The sequence below is a fragment of the Protopterus annectens genome, chromosome 2.part0 (genome assembly GCF_019279795.1).
Source record: "Protopterus annectens isolate FY-2018-M chromosome 2.part0, PAN1.0, whole genome shotgun sequence".
NCBI lineage: Eukaryota > Metazoa > Chordata > Ceratodontiformes > Protopteridae > Protopterus > Protopterus annectens.
This window is the reverse complement of record NC_056728.1, coordinates 53,842,852-53,869,715: the sequence shown is the minus strand read 5'-3', so window position 1 is coordinate 53,869,715 and position 26,864 is coordinate 53,842,852. Positions and strand designations below refer to the sequence as shown.

The 26,864-nt window shown below is 38.0% G+C and overlaps 1 protein-coding gene across 1 annotated transcript in view; it reads left to right on the top strand.

Moving 5' to 3' along the window:
* Positions 1-12,448: 12,448 nt before the first annotated feature.
* The window catches only part of KLF7 (Kruppel like factor 7), a 294,428-nt gene continuing 280,012 nt past the window's right edge, over positions 12,449-26,864 (top strand). The window contains exon 1 of the mRNA XM_044060544.1: positions 12,449-12,972. Within this exon, the coding sequence (XP_043916479.1) occupies positions 12,871-12,972 (102 nt within the window). The 5' untranslated portion in view covers positions 12,449-12,870. The remainder of the gene's footprint in view (positions 12,973-26,864) is intronic.

Below are 26,864 nucleotides of genomic sequence, written 5' to 3'. Positions count from 1 at the left end.
CTCGTGGCTTGAGGGCGTATAAGGACCCATCTACTCCATTTGATTTAGAAAAAGAAACTGATATTGCTTTTCACAAACGCTGGGTAGCAGCTGCACATACTTGTGTTTCTGAATGGGTCTGAATACTTATTGAACGGGACAGAGTAAAACAGAAGGAATTGGGTGCTGACATCAAAAAACTGTGTGAGGAGCTTTTGACATGTACTTCTACCCCTATAGTAGATGATTTCCTGTGTAAAATTAACATTAAATTGAAAGAATATGAAACTGTGTTGCTTGAAAGAAAGAAAGAAAGGAAATTACTTAGAGATTTACGTGATTATGAAAACGGCAAGGCTTTTCTTTCAAGAGCCAACAGAAAGAAGCCACGTAATCGCGTTCATTTTCAAAATCAAGTTGGGGATGTTCGGAATCACAACTCATCCTATTCAGCCTCAGAAGGCTTTAATACATCTTACGAAGAGGAAGGTGATCTGAATTCTGATTTTCCTGTATTGCCAGCTGCACAATATTCTCATCGATTCCAACAGACTTTTCGGGGTGAAAACGCAAATTTTAAAGGAGGTCAACAGGGAAGAAAACGTCAACGAGAAGCACAGGCACCAGCACAGAAGGAACAGCACTTGCATGGGGGTTACAAGAGAGATAAATGGTAGTTGCCTTCCATTACCTTCCATGTCTAATTATGTCGTTAATATTTCTGGCTACTCGTTTTCTGAACTTGAACTTGCAGTTCTTAATTGTGGACTAAAGTTTATTCCTACAGTTGTATCTCGACTGTATGATATTAAAAGTGATGTTTTTAGATTTTGTAGGAAACTGCATTTGAAAAGTTTTTTTCGTAATTTAAATATGGATATAAATGTAGTTTTATCTAGTGATAGTCTTGATTCATCTATGGACAGTTGTCATACCTGTGATTCTGACAACACTTGTAATGCTTATTATAAATTGGACACTGAATGTATTAAAACAAAAAGTAATTTTATGCCCTCAGTTTTGAATAATGATGCTACTCATTTCACCAATTTATTGCATTTCTCTATTGAACGTGCACATAATGAGTTTATGAGAAGTAAACCTGATAATTTTTACAATTTAACCCAAAAGGAATGGAAGGCTTTAGTTATGTTAAGTAAAATGAAGGAAATTGTATTTAAACCTTCTGATAAAGGTAATAAACTGGTTGTTATGCACTTTTCACAATATCTTAAAATGTGTGAAGAGCATTTAAGTGATGTTAATGTTTATGAGAAGGTGGAATTCATTATGTACAGTGACTCTGTTTCTGAGTATATTGAATTAATTAAGAAAGGTGAGAGATTGGGGTATTTCTCAGCTGCAGATGTTAAAAGAAAGTTTAATATAGAAGGTTGTAGAATAGCCTTGTTCTATTGTTTACCAAAAATACATAAAAGCTTAGCATCACCCCCTGGAAGACCCATTGTTTCCGGATATAATTATTTTTTACATAATATAGGGCTTTTTTACATAGTTTTCTGACACCAACAGTTAGAACTTTACCTTCATATATTTGTGATGTTTTAGATTTTTTGAATAAAATCAAGGATGTTGAGTGGAATGAGAATATGTATTGGTTAACCCTTGACGTTAAGAGCCTATATACAAACATAAGTAATGAATTTGACATGGAGGCCTTAAGGTTCTTTTGGGGTGATTATCCAGTTACAGAATATATCAGAGAACTTATTTATTTTTGTTTAACACATAATTTTTTTGAGTTTAATAATAGTCTTTATAGACAAAAAAAAGGTACGGCCATGGGGGCAGCATTTGCCCCCATGTATGCAAATTTGGCTATGGGCCTTTTTGAGTCTGAGTATTTGTATAGAAATTCCTTTTTTTGTAAATATGTTGTTAGATATTATAGGTTTATTGATGACTTAATTTTTCTTGTTCAAGATGGTAAAGTTTTTGTGATAATTTTATTTCAGAATTACATAATAATAGATTTTTGTTAGAATTTGATGGTTTTAAAATGGGTGTGAATGTTTCTTTTTTGGATGTTGTCTTAAATATTAAGGATGGTAATAGATTGGAAACATCAGTTAATAGAAAATTTGATGAAGGTACTCATTATGTGCATGGGATGAGTTGTCATCCCCCTCATACATTAGAAGCTTTACCATATGGTGAAATGTTGCGGGTGTCTAGATTATGCAATGTTGAATCTATTTTCCATCGGGAATTAGATGCAACTATGGGTATGTTTAAATGCAGAGGATATTGTGATGAACTGGTTCAGAGAAGTTATGAAAGGCTGTTTAATATAGGTGTTAGGAGAATTAATAATAATATATATAAAAAATACACCTTAACATCTAGTTTGGAAATTAATAAACAGCATGAGATTTTATATTTTGTGACCACATATAGTAATTTTAGTGCTGAATTGGTGAGGTTGGTTAAACATTATTGGGAATATTTTGTTTCACTTAATAATGTGGCTTTATGGTTAGATGGTAGACTGAGATTTTCTTATAAGAGAGGCAGAAATATCCAAAATTTCTTGGTGAACAGTAAATTTCTTTTGCCCCCTGTTAGTTGTGCTGATAGTATATCCCTTAGTGGCACTTTTAAGTGTGGCAAATGTAGAGCATGTAATTTTGTAGTTAATAGTTTTCCTTATATAAATAATGTGGGCTTTAATACATGTAATTATTTTACTTGTAATTCTGAAGGTGTGATTTATGCACTTAGATGCCCGTGCAATAAATTTTATATTGGGGAAACTAAAAGGGCATTTAAGTTGAGATTAATGGAACATGCCAGGGATATTGTTAATAAGAAAGAGGAAAGCTCTGTGGCTATGCATTTTAAAAAAATACATGATAGCAAAAATGAGGGGCTCCAAGGTACTGTTTTGGAAAAAATAAGCTTGTCCTGCTTTGATACTTGTAACATAAAACACTATTTGCTATCCAAGGAAGCTATTTACATTTTAAAATTTGGTACTCTGTACCCTCATGGGTTAAATGAAGAATTTAATTGGAGGGTGTTAATTTAATTGTTTTTATTGTTTAATTAGTTTGTGATTGCTATATATGTAGTGTGCATTTTGTGAGTTCTTTACTCCTTGAAGGCTTAGGCCGAGACGTCAGAGGAATAAAGTGTTTCTGCATTTTGTGGATTACTTTGTGGTTTTCTTTGCTGCTTTTTGCTACTGTGTTGCTACATGTGGGCCTAAAGAAAGTCTGGCTGGTCAGTGATTTGCAATAGAAGTCCCTAGTAATCCTGTTTTATTGGTCATGTTTGTAGCCTGAAATTTATTTAGAAACTCCTCATGTTTGTTGCTTTGGAATAACGGTGCAGGTGCAGTAGCAGGTAAGAACCTGATGTCTTTGTTGGTGATTATTAGCAGAAACATTGGTAAAACCTATTCCTCTTTGTATATGATCCATCCTAGATTTTAGACTATATTGCTCACAAATAAAAAAATCAATGTTTGCTACCCCATCCACAGGTATGTAACACTGATAGGTACTATATTTCATAATCTGTCTGTGTAATAGTAGAGTGAGGCCCTTGAAACAGACTTCTGTGCATATTGTTTTTTAGGGGAGCTGTACTTTTTTTTTAGCAAGAGCTCAAATGAAAGGAATTCAAGCACAGTGATTCAAAAAATGCAACTGCCTATTCTGAAGTCACCAAAAAATGAAATAAAGACAAATACTTTATTTTGTAAAAAAAATACTTACCTTTTATTTGAGTGTCTGAGACCTTAAAGGCAGATATATTGTTTTCTGCTAAACTTCTGCTTGTTATGACCATCTAGCCTTTAGTGAAAATTGTTGAATTTTGATAAGAGCAGCATCCACATAGGCTGCCTTTTCTTAAATACTTCCTTTCTGCTCTGAACTGTTTTGTAGAATACGTGCATGCTTTCCTCTTGGGCAGCAAGTGTAGAACTTTTTGCTTATTCATTAAGTATTATGTCCTCATGAGATTTTACTGTAATCATACTGGCTCATGTGTGCATAGCAAAAATTAAAGCACTGCCCAGCTGTAAAAACTGCTGTCATAGATAGTGTTTCACTGCTACATATGATGTAATAAAAATAATATATTCTGAACACTACAGTGTGTTACAGTGCTGTAAATAATGTAACTGCAAACCAACTACACCCATTCCAAATCTGTTTGGTAAATGAAATGACTGTGTTTTGTATTTATTTATTGCATTAATTAATTGTGTTAGCCAGGGCAGAATGCTGATCCACATGGACCATTTTTAGGTTCAGCCCAGGACAAAGTACAAAAAAAATGAATCATTAATTACAATACAAATACAAACAACAACATGTGGAACATACTTTTGGGCTAAGTATAAATGTATTTAAAGAATGACCAAGTTTAGTTACAAAGCTGAGGCAAACAAAAAGACTGACAAATATTTTGAATATGATATGCAGATTTTGAATATAATACAAATAACTGAATATAAAGAGCAATACAAACTGCTGATGCTAGTTAAAATATGTACAGTTTTCCTGTCTTGTTTTGTTCTACCAATTCAAATTATGTATCCTGCGGTAAACCAGAACAAAAGGCAGCACTCATCTTCCCATGTCTCTAGATTATGTGGATTAAAATATAAATTATTTACACAGACATCCTGTAAATGTCATATATTCAGTTATGTATCTACCATATTAATTCCATAACATTGAACTTACTAATATTTTAAATTATGTACAATTTATCTATTTGTTACTGACTTTGGGGTTCTGGTAAAAACATCTTCAAACCAGTCTACCTTCTCAGTTAACAAAGACTTAACCAGCAAGGGTTGCAGGAAGCTGAGGTGTAGTACTGGGGCTTGCCTTCCACATAAAACACTTCTTTTGGGACAAATGTGCATTTGTGATATTGTGCTTACTATTTCTTGCATTCACAGTGAAATGTCTGACGTTTAAGAGACCCACAATTTACACTACTATCATTCAACAGTGATACACTCACCTCATTCCATTTGTTATTCATTTTTTTCAGATGTCCTGGAAATTTGATTTGATCTAAAACAGCCTGAATAGACTGAATGAGGACGAAGCAAAATGCTGAGGTAAAAACATGGATGCTTGACAGCTATTGGCAAAATTATGCCATTTCAGAAAGTGACAGTGAATAGGTGTCCCTCAGGCTCTTGGACAGAACATTAGCTCAGTGGTAATATTTTAATTCGCTGCTGCTAGGTCTGGTGCTCAGTTCTGACTTCTAATCAATAGACACTGCCTGTGTAGATTCTGCCATGTTGTGTAGCTATTTGGTCCCCTTCCAAAATGTGTGTGTGTATATATGCATGTACATTCACACACACACACACACACACACACATACTTATTAGCCTACCTGGGTAGAACACTGAGTCACATAGACCTTTCTCAGACACATAAGCACAGTCTGGATAAGTGGTTTGCTCACACTTACAGCAGGTAAATGAAGACTGAGGGACTCAAACTCTGGACTAAAGTTAGCAAGTTACTAACAGATTATCACAGAAATCATTAATATGCAAATATCAGAACTATCACGTATTCCTATTTGGAGCTATGTCCCGATTTTCCAGGTTTGATTTACTTAACATGATTTTCTGAATTTTCTGTTGCACGCTATTTTGAACCAATTTAGTAAACAGGAAACCGGACTACATGGCCGACATACTGCAGGTACCAATAATTTAAAGCAAGAGGATCTGCATGTTACATATCCCTTTTTCAGAAACAAAAAGATATACTTTGATGGGGATTTTTGTAATGTTATTCTTTAAAATCTGTTGATTTCGCACTGCGTCTTTGATGATGTGCTTATACTTTGCTCTCATTTTTGTACACTTGTGTTTATGAGCAGCACATCACAATCCTACCAGAACTAGGAGAAGTTTTGTAGTACTTGGTATGCAGAAGCTGCGCTGCTTATATGTCCATTGAGCCACTGTTCTGAGTGAGAGGCATACCTCTCCACTGTCACTTATTTTCAAAGCTGGCATGACTTTGCCCAGGGTTGTCAAGCATCCATGGTTTAAGTCAGCATTTTGCTTTGTCCTCATTCAATTTTTTTTCTTTTTCTTTTTTTTCCCTGGATGTACCTACTTTTCAAGAGTCTTTGTACCTATTTTTGACGTCTGCAGGTTGAGAGGTATATACTGTGTATGATGTTCTTTACCTATTTTGATTAGAAACACTTATCTACCTTATCGTGCCTATTTCTTTCTCATATAACCTTTGTATCACACTACTTACCCAATATAAATTTTCTCTGTGGAGACTGGTAGAGATGGGTGAAGGCTGCCAGCCTAGCCAGACAGAAATTTATACATAATTCTATCATTTGTAAATATGAATGTGAATCGGAGGCTTGTTTTCTTAAATGAAAGAATAGGCTGTTAAATGTTGAACTTCAACAATGTGGCAACATTGCCCTCTGCTGTAAAGAAAACTAAGTCAAGCATTTCACATCTGTTCTTTGAAATTAAAAGTATGTCTTGTATGTTCTTTGATCTCCAGAGCTTGGAGCCATTTGGTCTGGGCTAGCACATTATTTCTATTGTTTTAACTTAAGGAATAATTACTAGAGTGTACATGTGAAATGTCTTTTATTGTTGTAGCTTCCTGAGCAGGTGTTAGCTTGCTAAATAATGTAGCCTGTTGGCCTGGAAACCCCAGGCTAAGTGTCAAAAATGATGTAATGTGTATACTGGGAAACCCAAGTGTCAAAAGTGATGTAATCTGGGAGGGCCCAGCAGAAATGTTTGTTAGTGATTTTAAAAACTATTGCTCAGAGAGAGACTGTAAGCATTTTTGTCTGAACATCCAACTCACAGCACTGCCTTATGCTCTGTTTATGTAAGTAGTGTGTTAGAACTGTGTTTTCTTCTAGAAGTAGCCAGGAATTATAAAGATTAGACTAAGTGTTTTTCTGTGATGTCAGAACTGTACTACTGATATTTATTTTAAGTATTTCTGTGTGATCTCTGAACTCTCTTGACTAGCACTGACTGTGTAGTAGAAAGTATTGTCTAGTGGTTTTAATTATTCATTATTAAATATTTTAAAACATTTTAACTGTGTTAAATATTTTAAAACCTTTTAACTGTGGCTGGTTTGTGTAGAGATAAGTTAAGCTCCAGAGTGCATTGCATATTTATAGAGTTTATTGTACAAAGCCACTCTAATAAGCCTTTGACTGATTAGTCACACTTACCAATTGGCTAATAATATTGCACAGTAATAATTGGACATCCTTTTAAGGGCCTTTGCGTAGCTGATAATATTAGCTGGGTGGTGGCAGTAATTACTACCATATAGTCCGGGTAAAAGGGGCACAGCTGGAGAACCTGTGCCAGCCTTCCCCAGGAGTGTCTGTGTGGTTGTATAAACTTATCTCAAAGTGTGTGTGTCAACTACTTGGGCAGGGAAACGAAGCACTGGTTGGACAGAGAGGGTGCTGGAGATTTTAGCTTGCCCAGCTAGGCTGAGATCTGGACCCTATAGCTGTGACAGTGGGGAGTCTTATTGGGGACCTGGAGAGCAAGGAAGCGACCAGCCCGGACTGACTGCGATCTCTGTGTGCTCTTAAGGGAAACTGCACTTTACTGTGTGTATTTGCTATTCTTTCCTCATATATGAGATGCCCTCTCTGGTGTTAGTGGTGAGGATTGAGGCTCCTTGACTACTGGGCCAGGGCATGGGCGTCACACTCTCTCTAATAATTTATTAGTTGCCAAAATTATCGGAGTTTTCATGCATGTATTCAGCTCAATATCAATACCCATATTGCCTGTGTCTTTTACTATTACACTTATGTTTTCTACTAACTTTTCCAGTTATCAGCACTTAAATTTTCTACTAACTTCTCCAGTTAACAGCACTTATGTTTTCTGCTAACTTCTCCAGTTATCAGCACTTATGTTTTCTACTAACCTCTCCAGTTATCAGCACTTATATTTTCTACTAACTTCTCCAGTTATCAGCACTTATATTTTCTAACTTCTCCAGTTATCAGCACTTATATTTTCTACTAACTTCTCCAGTTATCAGCACTTATGTTTTCTACTAACTTCTCCAGTTATCAGCACTTATGTTTTCTACTAACTTCTCCAGTTATCAGGACTTATGTTTTCTACTAACTTATTTTATTAATGATTACATATGGTCTATTCTGATGCATCCATTATTGCAAAATTTGAAAATTCTTTACTACATTGTGTACAAGCTATTCATACATTGTTTATATTTCATGTATTAATTTGTTGCCATATATTTACTCCATTTTCATCTTTTTTTTTCCTGTACTGTCTTTGCCATTTTGGCCCAGCTCATGACAAGTGTATCAGGACCAACTCAGTTATCCAGTTAGCGAACAAAACTAATACATGTGTGTGTCTACATTATATATATATATATATATATATATATATATATATATATATATATATAGATATATATATATATATATATATATATATATATATATATATATATAATTATAAATATATATATATATATATATATATATATATATGGGTCTACCTGATAACACCGACACGCGAAAACACCAACACCACAAAACCGAAAGTTCAAAAACACGAAACTTCACATGCCCAACAAACCACAATCCCAACAATCAACAAACAAAACAAATCCCCTGTCCAAAAAGCACTCACACAACACAAGCACACCAAAAATCTTACAAACCTACACTAAACCTTACATACACAACTATCTATGCACTAATCTTAACCCAAACCCTAAGGTCCGTCACTATCGCACACTCACCTAACCCGCTCTCTAACCCTAACTCACTTAACCCGCCCCAACCCTAAAGTCTGTCACTATCGCACTCACCTGACCCGAGCCCTAACCCTAACTCACTTAATCCGCCCCTAACCCTACAGTCCATCACTATTGCACACTTACCTTAACATGTCGGTGTTCTCAGCATCAGGATTTTCAACTGTCGATCATCTCCGTTGTCGATCTTCCGGTGTCGGTGTTCTCGTCATCGGCATTTAGGACTTTCTGCATTTTCAGGTAGACCCATATATTTTTATATATATATATATATATATATATATATATATATATATATATATATATATATACACACACATATGTGGACATACATACACATGATTAACAAATGAATGGGGTTCGTTCTGAAATATACATGAAGTATAATATCCTTACTAACCTTCAGGCATCACAAAAATCAAAACTTGAACAATGCTATAACAGAGTTGATAAATTTACAGCAAGTACACTTTCAGAACCCACCACTGCATATCACTAAAAAGCCTAAATTGGTTGGAATCAGCTAATATATACACAACCTCTTACCACCTATAACATTATCCAGAATCCATCTGCTTGTCCAGCACTAAATAACATTCTACACAAGCATGTTCCCAGTCAGTCATTATGATCCAATGACCAAAAACTCCTGTCTGTCCACAAACCTATCAAATCTTCTGGGCAATGCCCAGCAGATTTGATAGATTTGTGGACAGACAGGAGTTTTTGGTCATTGGATCATAATGACAGACTAAATCTGCTGGGCATTGTCAATACTCATACCGACTGCGGTGGTGGTGCTGCGGTAGCGTTGTCGCCTCACAGTTAGACGTTGCCCGTTCGATTCTCAGTTAGAGCGTCTTCTGTGTGGCGATATGTGTAAATAGGCATTCCTTCGTTGAAGGTTGTGAGTTATGCTCAGCAAGCCAGCACGTAAAAATCTACTGCCAACCATTAGCGGACCGGAGTTCCGCTGTGGCGACCCCTAACCGGGAAAAGCCGAAAGACACAAACAATTGTCAATACTCATACCATGTTGCTAAGGCCTGGAACTTCATACCTGTATCCATCAGGTCAATACCCTCCCTCCCATCCTTCAAAACCGTTCTGAAATACTTCATAGCCAAAAGCTAAATCTGTTCTTGCTCAACAAAAAGATAAACTATATCCCTAAATGTGAACAAATACCTATTCATACCTTATTCTGCCTTACTCTCCCTTCTTCACTCAAATCCTTACTTCTATCAGTTTCTCTCTCCTGGTTTTCTCTTTAAATATGTCATAAGCCTGTTTTTCTCTCACTTCCTATTGCAATTCCTGTATTATACTAAATTACCGAAATCTCTCTATAAACTGGCTAAAATGTCTCTAATAAATCATTGTCATATAACTTGTATCTATTCTTAATCAAAGCTCTCGTATTATGTCTAATTTGGTATAATTATTTAAACTGTAATTGTTTTTGTATTTTTTTAAAGATTGTAAAGCAGAATAGTTCTTGAAATGTTTTAGAGCTTTTCTCCCTGGGCCTCTGCTGAAAATGCGCTCTTACCCAGTTGGAATTTCCTGTAATCAAATGTCAATAAATAAATAAATAGATAAATACAGGCACTCATTTATATACGTGTATGTACATTTGATCTGAAATAAACACACACACCTATATATATAAATAAAATACATGTATATAATGTGCACATATATAGAGCTAACAAATGATAAATATAAAGCAGGATTTGTTCTGAAACATTTATCTTTCTTGTCAATCTCTACTTGCCCATAAAAAATGAAGCCAGCTGTAGGGGGTGTAGTCATGGAAAAAGAATCACTGAGTAGCTATACCTACATACATACATTGCTGTTGCCAGGGCTGTAGCATAGAGGGATAAAACCCTGACTAAAGCCCCAACCAGCTAGTTTCAAATAGCAGCTTGGATATCTGAGGTGCTGGCAGAAGTGGACAGGAGCACTCATCTTGGGGGGGGGGGGGGAGAGGCATGTGCATGTACCATATGAAGCAGTCAGACTTCCACTGTTGAGACCAAAAAAAGCTGCTTATCGCTACTTGAAGGTGCGCAGGGTGCCCTACAGAGAGCTACTTGCAGAAGGGAGGCGTGGTTCTGCATGCTAGACCCATTAAACAACCCCCCCCCTCCCAACACACACACACACACAAGGTATTATGTGCAGGAACAGAGAAGGGGAAGTAGCTGGGAAAAATTTTCCATGGCAGCAGTGTGACACAGATCTGAGATATCCTCACCGACCCCACCCCTTAACTGGAGTTAGTTTGGGGGAGGCCAAGATGGGTAAGTGGAGTCCACTTAGTGGACCCAGAAATCGATTCTCGACTGGAGCGCCTTCTGTATGGAGTCTATATGTCCTCCCTGCGATCGAGTAATGTTAAAGACATGCAGGGAAGTGCGAGCGTGAATGGGCGTGACTTCGTTGAAGATTGGGCGTCGGTCTGGCAACTCGGCACCGTAAAAATCCACTGCAAATCATGAGCGGACCGGAGTTCTGCTGTGGCGACCCCTAACCTGGAAAAGCTGAAAGTCTTTTTTAGTGTGTGTGTGTGTGTGTGTGTATATATATATATATATATATATATATATATATATATATATATATTGCTACAGATGGCATTCAATAACTGAACTAAGCCCATACGAAGGCTCCTTATCACGAACTGTATGTCTGATGACCCTCTGTTCTGAAAAATAAGTTAACTGCTCCTCTTTGCGACCCTCTGCTGTGATTTTAGTGCTACGAGGTTGGCAGGTTTGGTGTTAGGTTTGTACATTACCATATTTACACCCGCAGACAGTGACCCAAAAACTGCCAGTGCAGTGCTGCCACCTCAGTGTGTTCAACAGGCAACAAACATAGCGAAGGTGGTTTATGCTGCTGTCATTTATTATGGACTGGAGTCACACTGTAACCCAGTAGGTAAATATGCAATCACTTGAAATCTTCTATATAACTGTATAAGTTACTGTACTGTGCAACTACGATTATTTTGTACTTATATTACATCGGCTAACTAGCCCGTCTCAAGGATACAAACTGTCCCAGAAGTACAAAGCATATCACACAGTGGCAGGTCACAAAACACGCCGTCAACCTCCATTTTAAACATGACAACAGTTCAGAAAATTTAGTTACAAGAAAGCTGCAGCAGATAAAATATAGCAAAATCCAATAATACAAATTCAACTATCCGTAAATCGAATGTGGAAGTCTTAGTTTGTAATCAAATGTATAAAATAAAAGTTGCAGCGTTGCAGCTCCCTCCAATAAGGAAATACATATTTCTAACACGTTCTCCCTATTTCCAAACTACATTTTCCTTGTTATACATACGACGCCATCCTTTTATATAGGACTCTAAAAATAGCTATCATACATTACCAAATACGGCAAGTGGGAGAACCAAATACGGACCAATAGAAATGGAGCAGTTAGCTATAATCCCGCCTAGCATATATTTCTCCAATGGCACCAGTGATTGCGGCCGTGATGTCACAATCTCTTGTTTACCTTACATGGTCACGCATAGCACGAGTGTCTATCCTCGGGACTCCAGCTCAAAGAGTGGGAGGAGACGCGGAGGGAGGGGGATCTGTGTTCCACTTTGCCAAAAAAAAAAAAAAAAAAAAAAGAGAGAGAGAGTATTGAAGAAGTGAATGATCCAAAAGCAGAAAAAAATGCGATCAGGGACGGAGCTGGAAGGGTATAGCTATCAGGAATCACGGCAGCAGTGGCCGACCATGTCAGGTTAATAACAGACTGGGGCAATCGGAGAAGGCTTAGTGCACCAACGAGCCCCTGGGGTAGCATGCGCGAGATGCATCCCCGCTGCTAACTGGTGAACTAAGCCTAACTCCCGCACCAGGACACTGTGCCTGGCAGTGCAAGGGCTACCTGTTTGCACATCGCATCCCTTTAATATTTGGAGATTAAGGGGTTGCTGTAGCACTTTTCAGCACGACTGCTTTACCTAGCACTTCATTTCATTGTTTTCTACGCAGCATCATTTAAGGGACATCGTACAATAAAAATGGATGGGTTGGCAAGTTGCAGTATTTTCCAAGAGCTTCAGCTGGTTCATGACACAGGCTACTTCTCGGCCATGCCGTCCCTGGAGGAGAACTGGCAGCAGGTGAACCGCATTTAAATTTATTAAAAGAAATTATGTTGCATTTGGCTTGAACTGTGCAGTAATCCAACATCCTCCGTGTGTTTTGGAGAATGGTAATACTGGCATACGGAAGAGCAGGTCCTTAAACCTGTCATCACTTTTGTTTATGATTTGTAATGGAAAAAATGCTTGCAGTTGTGAATATATTATTGAAGTTTTGATGTCAAGAATTAGCACTGAATTGAATATGTTTACGCAGCGCTGCGAGAAGTTCTGTAAAGATCAAAGAACGAAAGGAATGCAGTCAGCTGGAGTTGACAGATGGAAATGGAACGGGTTTTCTGGCCAGCACTGAAGGCTGTGTGCGTGTATGATGTGCTTTGTAGGTTGATGTTGTGTGTTTGAAGAAAACAAAAGACAGAATCCCTTGTTTGAGGCTCACGTTATTGAGGAAGAGTGCCAGCGATTGGTGTTTGTGAAGTAGATATGCAGAAGCAGCTATATTGTGACTTAACATTTTTGTTTCAGGAAGTCGTATGAAGAATTGCCATGTGCTCATAGAAAGAGTGAGACATTTATGCACCATGGTAGAACAAACAATGGGTTCTGTAGCCAACTGTTTTCATTATTGTATGATATTTTGGATTATTGCTAACAGGGTGAGACTCTGCTTGTCTGAGTACATAAATGCATTCTGCCTTCCATCAGAGCGCTGGCCCATTGCCAGTGATTCTGTCTGAGGCAGTGTCTGCAAATCTTGGACTATATGTAGATTGTGAACCATGGGGTTAGCAGCGTTTCTTGTCATGTTCAGGGTGGCTGTTTTAGCAAGGGGGTGACAGGTTTATTAATACGGTAGTGTCTATTATGCTGCAAGTGCTAGGAGACAACTGTACATTGCTTTATTTTGTCTAGGACGAAATTTGGCATTTGGTCACCTGTCAACTGCACTCAAATTTATAGTTTGTGGACCCTGGGAAATTTTTATATAATGATAGTCTGAGTAACTGTTACAGTACTGTAAGGCTGGGACCACCCATGTGAAGAATTGACAGGCTGCCATGGCTTCTGTGAAAAGCAGAATTTTGCAGTGTCATCTGTTGTAGTCTTGCACATTCCAGGCATGGGACATGAAACTGTCTCAATAACGCAGTGCTCTCAAAAACAATAATAATGCAGTGCTCCGAGATTCAGTTATTGTTTTCTTTAAGTGTTGTAAATCTAGACTGAAACTTGCATGAGGTGATTGACATACTTTGTGCAGCATTGTATTTTTAATGCGTCCAGGTTTGTAAGCACGACAGAATGTTTTATTTTACTGTATTTTTTTTATAATCCCCCTGGTATTGTCCCATTCATTGTACTCCGGTTTAGGAAAGAAGGTTATTTTGAAGTAGAAACCTTGTTGCAAAGTCAGTCTGCTTTTAGTTTGGATTTCTTTTCAGCTGCAGTGGCAGTGAAACATGCTGTTGTAGTTGCAGTCATGGGTGCTCAAGTAATGGTAAATGTCTTCTACAGCAGCAGTTACATTTTGTAGTAATTAGCCTGTCTGGCATGGTCTACCTTGAAGGGGTTGCAGCTTTCCCATAAGTATATCTGTTGAGCCACTGGTATGGTGATTCTGGTGTTGGTGTTTACTTGGCAGTCTCTACTTTCAGGCTCTGGAACACAGCTGCAGAGCACAGAATATATAATTTCAAATGTGCTATAAAATATTGCTGCTTTTATTCTGCAGGATTCTTTATTTTGTGTAAATTACACTGATGTAATTTAGAGATCAGAGTAGGCAGTGCATTTTCTTGGTTGTACCAGATTGTCATTTAAAGCGTGGTTATGTAAAGTGCAGATTTGCTTTCTTTCATTTTCTTTTTTGAAAGACTCACAACAGCTAGTAGCATTTTCTTCCTATCACAGCTTGCTTTTTTTGAGACATTCTCCTTTGCACATTTTTTCTTTTGTTGGCAGTAATAGTTTTCTGTTTGGTTGTGCCATAACCGTTTGTTTTTTACCAGGCTGTACAGCATGAGTAAGATGCTGAACTTCAGAGGAAGAAGCAAGGCTTGAATACCATGAAGTCTTTCTTGTATAATGTGAGATCTGCGTGGCACTCTTTGACTTTCCCAGTAAAGAGGATTTTAGTGTGCCAGCCTTATCATTAATGTTAAATACATTCACAGAATTTCAACAGCTTATAAGCATTTGCAGTAGTATACTCTTTCTGTTTTGTTAGATAAAGTAATGTTCTGTGGATGGCATTGTCTGTGAAGTTTTGTAACAACACACCATGTCTTTTGTGTAACAAAATTGTTATGTATTTAGCATTATATTCAATTAAATGAGACAAATAGTCATTGTTGTCAGTAACACCACTGAAAATCTGAGGCTGCTTTATTTTAATTATTTATAATGTTTTCAATGAAACTAATTGCTTGTAGAGGTAACCTGGATATGCACAGAAGGATGGAGGAGCAGCAGAGATTGATTGGTTTGTCATTGTCTACAGTGCAGTGTAATATTCTTCATGTCTTTTGTACTGTTTATGTTTGCAACATGCGCACTTTACAGAAAGAGTTTGGCCTTATCTAGGCAGTTTCAAACGAGCTCTAAATTGTATCCTAGAAGTTAGAATAATGAATTATAGACAGAGTTTGTACATTTCAGATAAGTATTTTTTTTAATTTTGTGACAAGGTATGTGTTTTGTTCTTTATGAATCATTTTCAGCCAGCGCCCAGGAATTGTTACAAAATACATTTAAGCACAATCTGATAAATGCATGCATAGCTGCAACAGAGAGGGGCTGTTAATGTAGTATGTAGAACTGGGTTTGAATGTAGTGTTATCCACTAACATACTTTGCATTTATGAAAATGGGACTTAAAGATACCAAGATTTCAGTGTGAAACAGGCAGTTGCTTGTTTTTGTGTACTTATCCTTTGTTGACGGTTAGTCCCACTAGAGTAGTGGCCTCTTTTCAAGGAGACCTGAGGTGGTATTTGTACTGTAATGAGAAATTTAACCAGGGCATTTGGGAATTTCCCCTAATCTTTTTGAAAGGTGTCATGGGATTTCTTACATTCACCTAAATTACCACCAGCACAAGCAGATGGGACTTTGGTTTAACATCTCATCCAGAGAATGACACACTCAGGAGTGCATGCCCCTTCTCCCCACTGATGCACTGCAGTGCCAGCTATCCAATCAAATGGAGTAGAAGTAGAACCTACAGCCTTCTGATCTTCCCACACCAAAGGCCAGTGCAATGTTTTGTGTCACTGACACTGTTTATGTATGATTGGCTTCACCTAGTTAACATGGTCTAAAATGCATAACTAAGTTGCAGGGATCAAAAACATAGTTACATAGTTTAAAACTAGAATAATAGTGGCAGGGGTAACAGAAATTTGCAGATTCCTGAGATGTAATTACCGCACAGCCAGAAAATGGCTGTGATTGGTTTACAGTTAAAGAGTCTGAGGGGATGTTAGGGAGTTCATTTCACACAGGAGGTGGTGATTGCCTTCACACTTTGTTTATGCCATTGAGTTATAGAAGTCAGGTCTTTAGTCTGATGTTAACACATCTGTCTAGACAAATTGAGGTTGCGGGTTGGGGAGTGGAGGTGAAAGCAACAAAAGGAAAACAGGTTGGGGAGAACTGCTTTGGACAGTCAGTAGGGTGTTCAAGGATTATATAGTCTGATTGGATGGTCCACATCACTCGTCAGAATCATCTTTGTCACTAACTCATTCTTAAAGAAAAAAGTTCTCCTAAGATGGGTATAAAGAATTGAGAAGTGTTACACAGCTGTTTGAGCACATCATTTTGTTAGTATCTTTAACTGTATGTTTTATCAGAGTGGAAATTTGATTTTCATTCAGTCCCAGGAGTTTATCAAACGCAGCCTTCTTCACTGACGTCTGCTTTTGCTTTTCTGTGATTTAAGAACTGCCCTTTTTTGCACAAGATGCAGCACTCTCTAAATTGATTGTACAAACAAGTTAAGGGATTACATGAGGCACAGCCCTTTACAAGATGGAGGGAGGCCTGCCTCATCACACAAACAAAACATTATGTTGTATTTAATTTTGGAAACTGTCTTCTGTTGAGATGATTTTTGCAGCAGTCTCAGTGAAGTGAGATTTGATGAATATCATTGAAACTAAATATCTTACAGTCATCACATGCACTACTGCTTTAAGTCAGATTTCATTGCATGTCTTTGCCTAAAGTGTGACTAGACTTTTAGAAAAGAAGACTGAAATGCAGGCAGTACATGCATAAATACATCTTTGCATTAACTGTCACCAGCATTTTCCCCTGATTGTGGCATTGCCACACCGAGTTGGTGAAAAAATGTTTTAGATGTAGTGCTTCTAGTTTGTTGACAATTGCACAAGTCTCTAAGCACAAGCATCAGCTTGTTTTTAGAATGTGGATTTACAGGCCACATAGACCATATCATCATCCATGACTTTTGGCCAAAAGGGATATGGGCCTGTTAAGATGAAGGTGAAAGGTTAATTGGCATTTAGGCTGTCAGCTTTGTGTTCCTTATCGTAATTAATGTTTGTTTTTTGTTCATTTTGATCTCCGACCTTCTGGTTTCCCTACATTTCTTTCATGTGGCTATGATCAGCTTGTGCTGATAATAGGTTACTTATTCATTCCTTTACAACCTGTTTGATATAGTCTAACATATCATTTCCCTGGCAGACCTTAACTTAGTGGAATTTATTTCCATTTTTCTATTTGAGGTCCTGCATGTAACAGTCATGATGGCAGTTACAGATTGGCATCTTTGAGAAGCCTGACATTGTCCGGCTCCTGTTTCCAGGTTCAGATGTAGAGTCAGGCTGCCTTATAGAATTTGTACTGATGAAGCCCCTATGAGCCATCTCTCATGCGGTGAGCAACTGGCTTACCATGTACATGAGAAATCATTCCTTTATTTTAAAATAAGGGGTTACAGACAGTTCTCACATTTCTTTGTTACCTTTGTGATGTTGCTATTTACAGAAGTATATTTGACTAAAATGTGATCCTCCTGAATCTGAGAAACATGAAATACATACACAGATCTCTGCTTGCATAACTGAAAGCTGGAAATGGCTGAATGGTAAAGTAGATCACAGTGTGAAGCCCTATGTTGGGGGTGTAGACCACGTCATTATGTACATTTTAGTACAGGAAAATGGTACAGTTTTTCTGTGTCTGAACATGAGGACATGTTTTATGACTGCATGGTTAATATCGAGTAATTTTCTTCTATTTCTTGTTTCAAGTATTATGTGTTGTTTTGTGTGATGACACGTTTTGTGCACTATTTCTTGTTTATTTCTGCTGTGTTTAGTGAAGTGCCGTAAACACTTCATTCATTCCGCAGAAATGGATGCAGAATGCAATGGAACTCTGGCTAACTAACCACCTTAATACAAACAAATTCTCTCAAAAGGTATTTTCAGTGGTATTTAGATGTAAGTTGTGTTAATAGCACATGGTTGTGACAAAGTTCTCAAAACACATAGAGGAGTTTGTATTTTCCTGATGTCTTAATTTTGCTTTTTGAAATGTGATTATTTGATTTATGTGTGTTAGTGGAATGCTTCATTATTCCGTATCTAATTATTTTTTCCTTTAGGCATTTAGGGCCATATGCAAGAAAAACCCCACTAAACTAAATAAATATCGATGACCTACGTGCTCTGTTGACTTTTTTGGCTAAATTTCCATCTGCATATTCATCCAGTGCTTTCAGCTGCACCTTATATTTCAGAAAATATTGTAAAGTCCTGATTATTTTGTTTTTCCACATAACTTCAGTTTATTTGATTTTATGTGAGTGTACAGTAGGGTCTTTGGGTGATTCAGTAAAAGAGTCTTAAAGGTTCATAGATTCATTGGTATATACTATTCTAACGAGCACCAGAGCCTTTATAAACCTAGCTGCGCAACTCAACCCAAATGTGTTGCTGTAGTTCATGGCTTTTATTGGGAGGGGTATTTTGGTTAGGCGGTTTCTAAAGGTTATGTGAGGATATGTTAGTTTAGGCATTACTGTCTGTCTCTGTCAGTCAGGGACATGGGGACCAGACCTTCGGCAAATTTCCGATTTCCTATCCATTGGTCAAGTTTACAGTTAAATAGGGTTAGGGATGGACTCTGCTTCACATGAATGAAGAGCCTGTACCAGGGCATAGGGGATCCTCTGAGACATATATCTGTCTCACTAACATGTTTTGCTTATGTCCCAAGCAAAATTTAAATCCTTGGATTTAGTGGTTCTGATGCTGTTTGCTTTACGGCTGTACAAAAGGTCCATCCAGGATGCCTTGTATGCCAGGCATAGATCGTCTCTCAGTAACCTGTAGGAGACCAAGTATGGAGGTTAAGCTTTAATGTGATCTGTATAGGATAATGTGTTTGTGCTCTGGATTCTACTTGTAAAGAACCTTTGATGGGCTTCCAGTGAAGGTGGCACCATTGACCGCCAGTTCGGTACACTGGTGTGTTCTGCCTTTGCAGTTTTTGCCATATCTGTAGAACGTCTTGTGATTGTCTTTAGCCTGTGAGGCTATCTCGTCTTCGTAATTGGCCTTGTTGGACTTGTTTACTCCCCTTAGTTTCCTGTTTAGTTTGATTAGAGAGCTCTTATTATGCTATATATACTATTAATGTTAGGATTCCACTAGTATGGTATGGTTTTAGAGTTTGTTTGGGCTTCCTTCTAGTAGGTACAGCAGCCTCTATATAGCCATTTACATGGTTATACAGGGTCTCTGTGAACAGTTCTGGAGAGGTTGCTGTAAATTTGGAGTTGGGAGGGGCATTAAATTTTGACAGACTGTCACTTAATATGATGTGGTTTGCTTCGGAATATTTCCTAACTGTTACAGGGTTTGCTGGTTTTACCAAGTTGATTTTTATTTAGAAGGAAACAGCTTTGTGGTACGACCTCACCAGTGAGGACGTGGCATTGGGTGGGGTGGGTGCGGTGTAGCTGTCTCCCATGTTGGTGAATATCTGGGGTCTATGTCACAAATTTGAATGTTGTGAACGCCGAATACTGGAAGGCTGAACTTGGTAGTTCGAAAGTTGAGAATGTCGAAGCCGCGGAAACCCGAATTCTTTCCCAGGGAAAAAATTCAGTTGGCCGTTTCTGCGGCTTCGGCATTTTCGGACCGGGTCAAGGTATATGTATGAACGAGTAGTGATGGACTTTAGGGTTAGGGCGCGGGTCAGGTAAGTGTGCGATAGTGACGGACTTAAGGGTTAGGGCACGGGTCAGGTAAGTGTGTGGTAGTGACGGACTTAAGGGTTAGGGTGTGGGTCAGGTAAGTGTGCGGTAGTGACTGACTTTAGGGTTAGGGCGCGGGTCAGGTAATTGTGCGGTAGTGACGGACTTTAGGGTTAGGGCTGGGTTAAGGATAGTGCATAGATAGTGGTGTATGTTAGGTTTAGTGTAGGTTTTGAAGGTGTTTGGTGTGATTGTGTTATGTGTGTGTTTTTCGGAACAGCAAATGTTTTCCCTGGGAAAAAATTTGCTGTTTTGAAGTATTGATGTTATCCGAATTCTATCTTCCAAATTTGAACTTATGGTGTTCAACATTTTGGAAGTTCGATTTTGCGATATAGACCTGAATACCTGGACTAGTATGTTTAAACCTCTGGTGGGCGTACACAATGTCTAGTCAAGGGTATTTGTGTTAATATAGTCCAGGAATCGTTGTGCCTGCAAGTATGAAACAGTGTATGTTTTCCAGTCTACAGAGGAGTAGTTTTTTAATGATGAATGTCTCCAGTAGGTCTAGGTATGAGCTGTGGGATTCCAGAGGCATAGTGGGTGAACTGTAGCTTGCTACAATATAGCGTGGGACTTTGTCTATGGAGACTTACATGTGGATAAATTCCAGGGCATCATTCTGTTTAACCAACCTAAGAGATATGCTTGTTGCTAATACAGATTGAGACTCTGCCCGAACACTATTAAACAAGCATAATTTGCCAGTACAACTACATGATGCAGTTCTCATTATCTCAACTAATAACATACTTTCCAAAGCCAAGTGTTATTTCAGTGCACAACAGTTTGCATATTATCTATTTTGTTGCACTATGACCTCTAACTTCATGTAATATCTGTGTGATATCACATTTACTTGCTAGCACTTTACTCACATTATACTACCAGCAGTTGTAACCCTGTGGTGGTGCAGCGGTTAGTGTTGTCACCTCACAGCAAGAGGCTCTCCGGTTCGATTCTCGGCTGGGGCGCCTTCTGTGTGGAGTCTGCATGTCCTGTCCACAGTCAAGTGACATTTAAAGGCATGCAGGTAGGTGTGTGCATGAATGGGTGTGCCTTCTTTGAAGATTGGGTGGGCTGGGACCTCGGCACTGTAAAAATCCACTGCCAGTCATTAGCGGACCGGAGTTCCATTGTGGCGACTCCTAACCGGGAAAAGCCGAAAAACATTTTAGTTGTAACCCTGTTGCTTTGTGTACAGTTTGCTCTTAATATTCAATTCCAAACATCAGTGTACTCTGCATGTTTGCAGAACCACTACCATACATCATTAAAGAGCATGAATAACAGAAGATACTCCTTTTTTTACATTGTTCAAGCTTTCACTTTATAATGTAGAACGTAAAAATGTGATAAATTCACTAAATAATTACTATTACTGTCATTATAGTTCTCACAGATATATATATATATATATATATATATATATATATATATATATATATATATATATGTGTGTATATATATATATATATATATATATATATATATACATATATATATATATATATACACATATATATATATATATGTATATACAGCAATTGTAACAGATCTCATCCAGGCAATTACCTATTATTGGTAACATGTTATCACCAGTTAAACCAAGCCAATACCAAGGTCATTCACTTTCATTTAATTGGTCTGATGTCAGTTCATGTATTATCTTCTATTATTTATCCAGTACTTTAAATCTGCCTCGAGATTTTATTAGTCATTAATGATATAGACTCCAGTGTCCCACCAGTTTATGATATCCCAGCAGCCATTTTGTTAACTTTGTTGTTGTCTCTCTCCAAAAACGAATTTTTGATGCCTTTTTTGCTTCACATAAAGTGCCTTCCATGCCTCTCTCAATTGTGGCCATTCTGCCCATTTCTGTGTTTGACCTTTCCTTGTTCTGCCTGCTCGCTTTCGCATTTATAGTTTCCTTAGGCCATTTCTCACTTGTACTACTTCCTGTGCTGTTGGGGTCTCTATGGGGTTTTATTTTCTGGCCATTTTTTGAAGCCAACAGTATTAGCCCTGCTAATTATTTCAAGTACATTGACTCTCACAAGTCTATGGTCCGTTTCATCAGTACTTGATCTGTAGGTAGTTGTCTGAATTGTCCTAACAAACATTAATGGAGTGTCTTTCTTTTCTACCTGTTGTTGAAACATATAGGCTTTATGTATATTGCTGAATGTTTGCTCATTTGTTATAAACCCACATTGGACCTAGTTTATTAATATTAAACTTGGGTGAATTTTGGCCAGACTGCTTGCAAGAATTGCTATAAATATCTTGTAATCTTGATTTAATACAGATATTTGGCAATATGAAGTAGGGTTGGTGGGATTGTTTCCTTTTTCAGACAGCAAGGATGTTACAGATTGTCTGTATGTTTATGTTGTCTTTCTATTTGTACCTTATTAAAGAGAATTTGCCATACCCCAATTAACCTGTTTCCTCCTTTTCTCCAAATCTCTGCTGGCATGCTTTTTGGCTGTCCTGACTTACCAGCTTTATCTGTCCAGCTTCTCTCTTTTTTTTTTTGTTTGTTTTTTTGCTAAGAAGTGGATGCTAGTAATGTTTTTGCTTCCCTCTCTGACAATCTTGTTAACACTAGATTCCGCAGGAAAGCTTTTAACTTTGATTGCCATTTCCTTCAAAGGGATTGTCTTGTATACAGTCTCTCAAAATGTTCTCTCACTGTGTGTGTTATTTTTTCCACGTCTTTTGCAGTCCTCCATCTTATTTTTCTTTAATTTTTTGTACTCCTTTCCACATTTGGTTGTCTTAAGTTTTTGAGTTAATATTCTCTGTATCCTAGATCTACCGCAGTGGTGGTGCTGCGGTAGCATTGTTGCCTTATAGTAAGACGCAGTCCGGTTCGATTCTCAGCTAGAGCGTCTTCTGCGTGGAGACATGCATGAATGGGCGTACCTTCGTTAAAGGTTGTGCGTCAGAGCTGGTAACTCGGCACATAAAAATCAACTACCAATCATTAGCAGACCAGAGTTCCGCTGTGGCGACCCACTAAGCCGAAATACACAAACGAACAAATTCTCTGTATCCTAGATTTATCTTCATAATAAAAAATTCTTCTGGCAGCTTTTTTTATATTTTGTACGATATTACGTAACAGTTCTTCCATTGTCTGTCTCAAATTGTCTGATTCCTGCTGTTCTTGATGATTCTGCCCCCCCATTTCTTGCAGTGCCCTCATTCTCTCTAACCTAAATCTGTATCCTGCTGTATATTCATTCCATTGTTCTGTCTCCCTTTCCATCATTGCTTTCTTAAAGCTTTCCTAAAATTTATCCCATTTCATCTGTAGGACTTCCTCATGCATTTCAATCCCATCAATTTCTGCCTCCCAACAACCTTCTATAAAATTTTTATGCTACTCACTCCTCGACCAGTGTGATTATAGGTGCCTTTGTCTCGTTCTGTTTTGTCTTGATGGGACTAATAATTGCACTTAAATAGAGGCATGGTTTTTACAGTATTATTGGATTTACTGATATCTCTTTTACTCAATATTTGACAGTCTTCAGTTATATAAATGTTGTCCAATCAGGTCCCTGCTTTCTTCTTATACCAGTAGTAGTATGTATATTTCTGACCCATCACTAGGTCACTGGCTAATCTTTCCAACCATAGGATTTAACATTTTTGAAGAAATTAGTCCAGTAGGGTCGTCCATCGCATACTAGGTCCACTGAATACATCCCCTCTGGCTGAAACTAGATTCCAGTCATCAGCCCCAAGTAGAATACCCTGATGAAAGGTGATTAGTTCTTCCATTACATGTTTTAGCTCAGTTTTGTTTTCTTTTGGCAGCATAGAACAATCACCAGTGTAATCTTATTCCCTTGCCAGTACCCTCCTACCAGTGTAATCCTATTCCCTTGCCAGTACCCTCCTACCAGCACAAGTCTCCCCTAAGGATCAACTTTATAGTGCTGTAATACTATGTACTCTTTCTTCATTATCAGCATAAGTACCACTCACTTCCTTGCACCTGGATACTCTGCAACGAACTTCTCTTTAAATCCTTTCTTGATTGTAATCTTGTGCTTTAACACTGATAAATGAGACTCTTGTAATACAATTCTTTGTGGATGTAAAAGCCTTGAGTATGTTATCATATCCAATTTCTTGTGGTCATTGACACTGCTTATATTCCATGAAACAACTTTAAGGCCCATATTTGCTATTACTTATTTATTACTTATACATTTTCATCTGCTTATTCCCTCATTAGCACACTTTCTCCATACCACATACTTAAGTTCTGAATAACGTAGTCATAAATCCCAGTTGTCATGTACCTTTAAACATCTTCCTCATATTCATGTCTTCAGATATGTTGCTTGCATCTTCAGTAAATCCTTCCTCATCATTTTGGATGCTGTTAATATTTAATTCTGCTTATCTTGCATTTTCTTTTTGAAAACCAGCATTGGTTTTACTGGATCTCTCTTCTCCTGTCTCACATTTCTTGTCACCTATCCATAGTCTCAGTGCATGTATTGAGATTACACTACTCCAGTGTCTGTCAGCAGTATGTAGTTGTCCAGTTCTTCTGTAGCCTGCCACACATCCAAAAATCCCTTAGTGCCCGTGGAGAAGAAGATTTGTAATGTTGCTGAATACATCGATTTGAACCTTAGGTCGTCGTCCCCCACCAAAGATAATTTAAACACTGGCATGAACCCTTTTCTTTTGCCTTTGTTTTTTTTTTTTTTTGCATTTTTTCCAAATAATCATTGAGAGCAGACATTCTTGTGTCTTGCAGCATTGAGCAGTTTACTGCTTACATTTTGTTAGACTCTCTTCTTTCTGAACATAGTTCTGAATATTTATTAGTTATGGTCTTAGGAATCTCCAAGCTTGTAAAGATGGTTGGAATACGCTATGTGCCCTTTCACTCAATATGGAATCTTCAAGCATCTCCATCCAGAGGCTTAACTGCCACCTAATAAACTGCAAACAGTTTTGTCCCTCAATCCTTCCAGGTGTGTTTGGAAATCATGTTTTCTCTTCTGGAGTGGTTTCTGATTTAAGTTATTTAGTCGTGGAGCTTTTCTTCTTCTTGCCGCATGTACGTCATAGTCTATCCTTTACCGTGTGACCGTCTTTCTGAAGGACTGTTATCTTATAGGAATATTTGGTTAATATATTCTACAAAGTCTCAATGCATTTGTTATTGACTTTATATAAAAATCTGTGAATGTACCACCAAGTTTAACAAATTATTTGTACATCCCGGGGCAAATTCATGAATACGTACACTAAAAGTATACACAGTCTGTATTCAAGAACATCCCTACCACATTTTTCTGCTGTCTGTTCACTTAGAAAGATTATACTAAGTGTATAAGTAGTCTGCACTTTGTGGTAACGTTTATGAATCCCCCTTGATATTTAAGGCTGCAAGAAAAAACTAAAATTAGGAGGAAGAAGGTGGGAGTTATGCTTGTGTTGTCTGTTCACTCTGAAAGATCATACTGAGTGTACACATAGTCTGTGCTTTGTGGTAACCCTTATGAGTCCCCCTCAATATTTACGGCTGCAAGAAAATCAGTAGGAAAACTAAAGTTAGGAAGAATAAGGTGGGAGTTATGCTTGTGTTGTCTGTTCACTCAGAACAGTGTGCACTTAGTGTAGGCGTTCATGAATCCGGTCCTCTGTTGATTTTCTCTTGCCGCTGAGCCATTTCCCGATCCTTTTCTGTGTGGATTTGTGTTTGCTCTTGAATGTTGTTCTCACATCATGCGATGGCTGCCATGGTGAGATAGCCTTTTTCACTTGCTGCAGGTCACACAGGCACTTTCTTCTTTTATTTTAGTCATCCACAGGTTTGTTAAGCTCTCCATACTACTTCTTTTTTACGGCCCAAGTGTTGTTAACTTTTGATCCTTCTGGTTGGCACTGTTCCATTAGTTCCAGTACCCTACAATATTTTGACCTGAATTTATATCCAGTTATTATAACCAGTTTTACACATATCATTCTGTGATTGAGAGGAAAATTTCAGTGGAAATGCACTGCTAACACTTCAGTCATATGTAGCATTGTGAAGTAGGTGTGTGACTTCTGGGGAAGGTAGGGAGAGTATTGATAAACATGTTTAGCTTAATTGTGGACCATTTAATTGAAGGCAGTTCAGTCAGCATCAACTGACTGACCAGAACTGTGCCCCATTTTTTTTTCCTGAAGTTGGGCTTCACTCCTCCCCCCCATACAGGAGAGCTCCTTACACATTCCTGTCTTGCCGATATCAGATTCAGCACTGAAATCTGATTGGATCAAATTAGCATTGACCTTTTTGGCACTGGACCTTTTTGACCACAGGTACCCTTGGTGTCAAGGTCTTCAGTGTCAATCACTACAAGTGTGGAGATACCACAGAAGCACTTGTCAGCTTTTGTGGGTTCCCCTGTGGAGTTGGCATCTACCTGCCCTTCACTCTGTGATGCTTCTTAGTCTGAAGCCTTGGCCCTTTCAGCTTTGTCCCAGAGGAGAACAAAACTGCTACAGGGAGAGTTTGCATGTATCCATTAGAGATTCCTCTTCCTCATATTCAGATGAGCTTTACCTTAGTGTCCCCAGGAAGAGG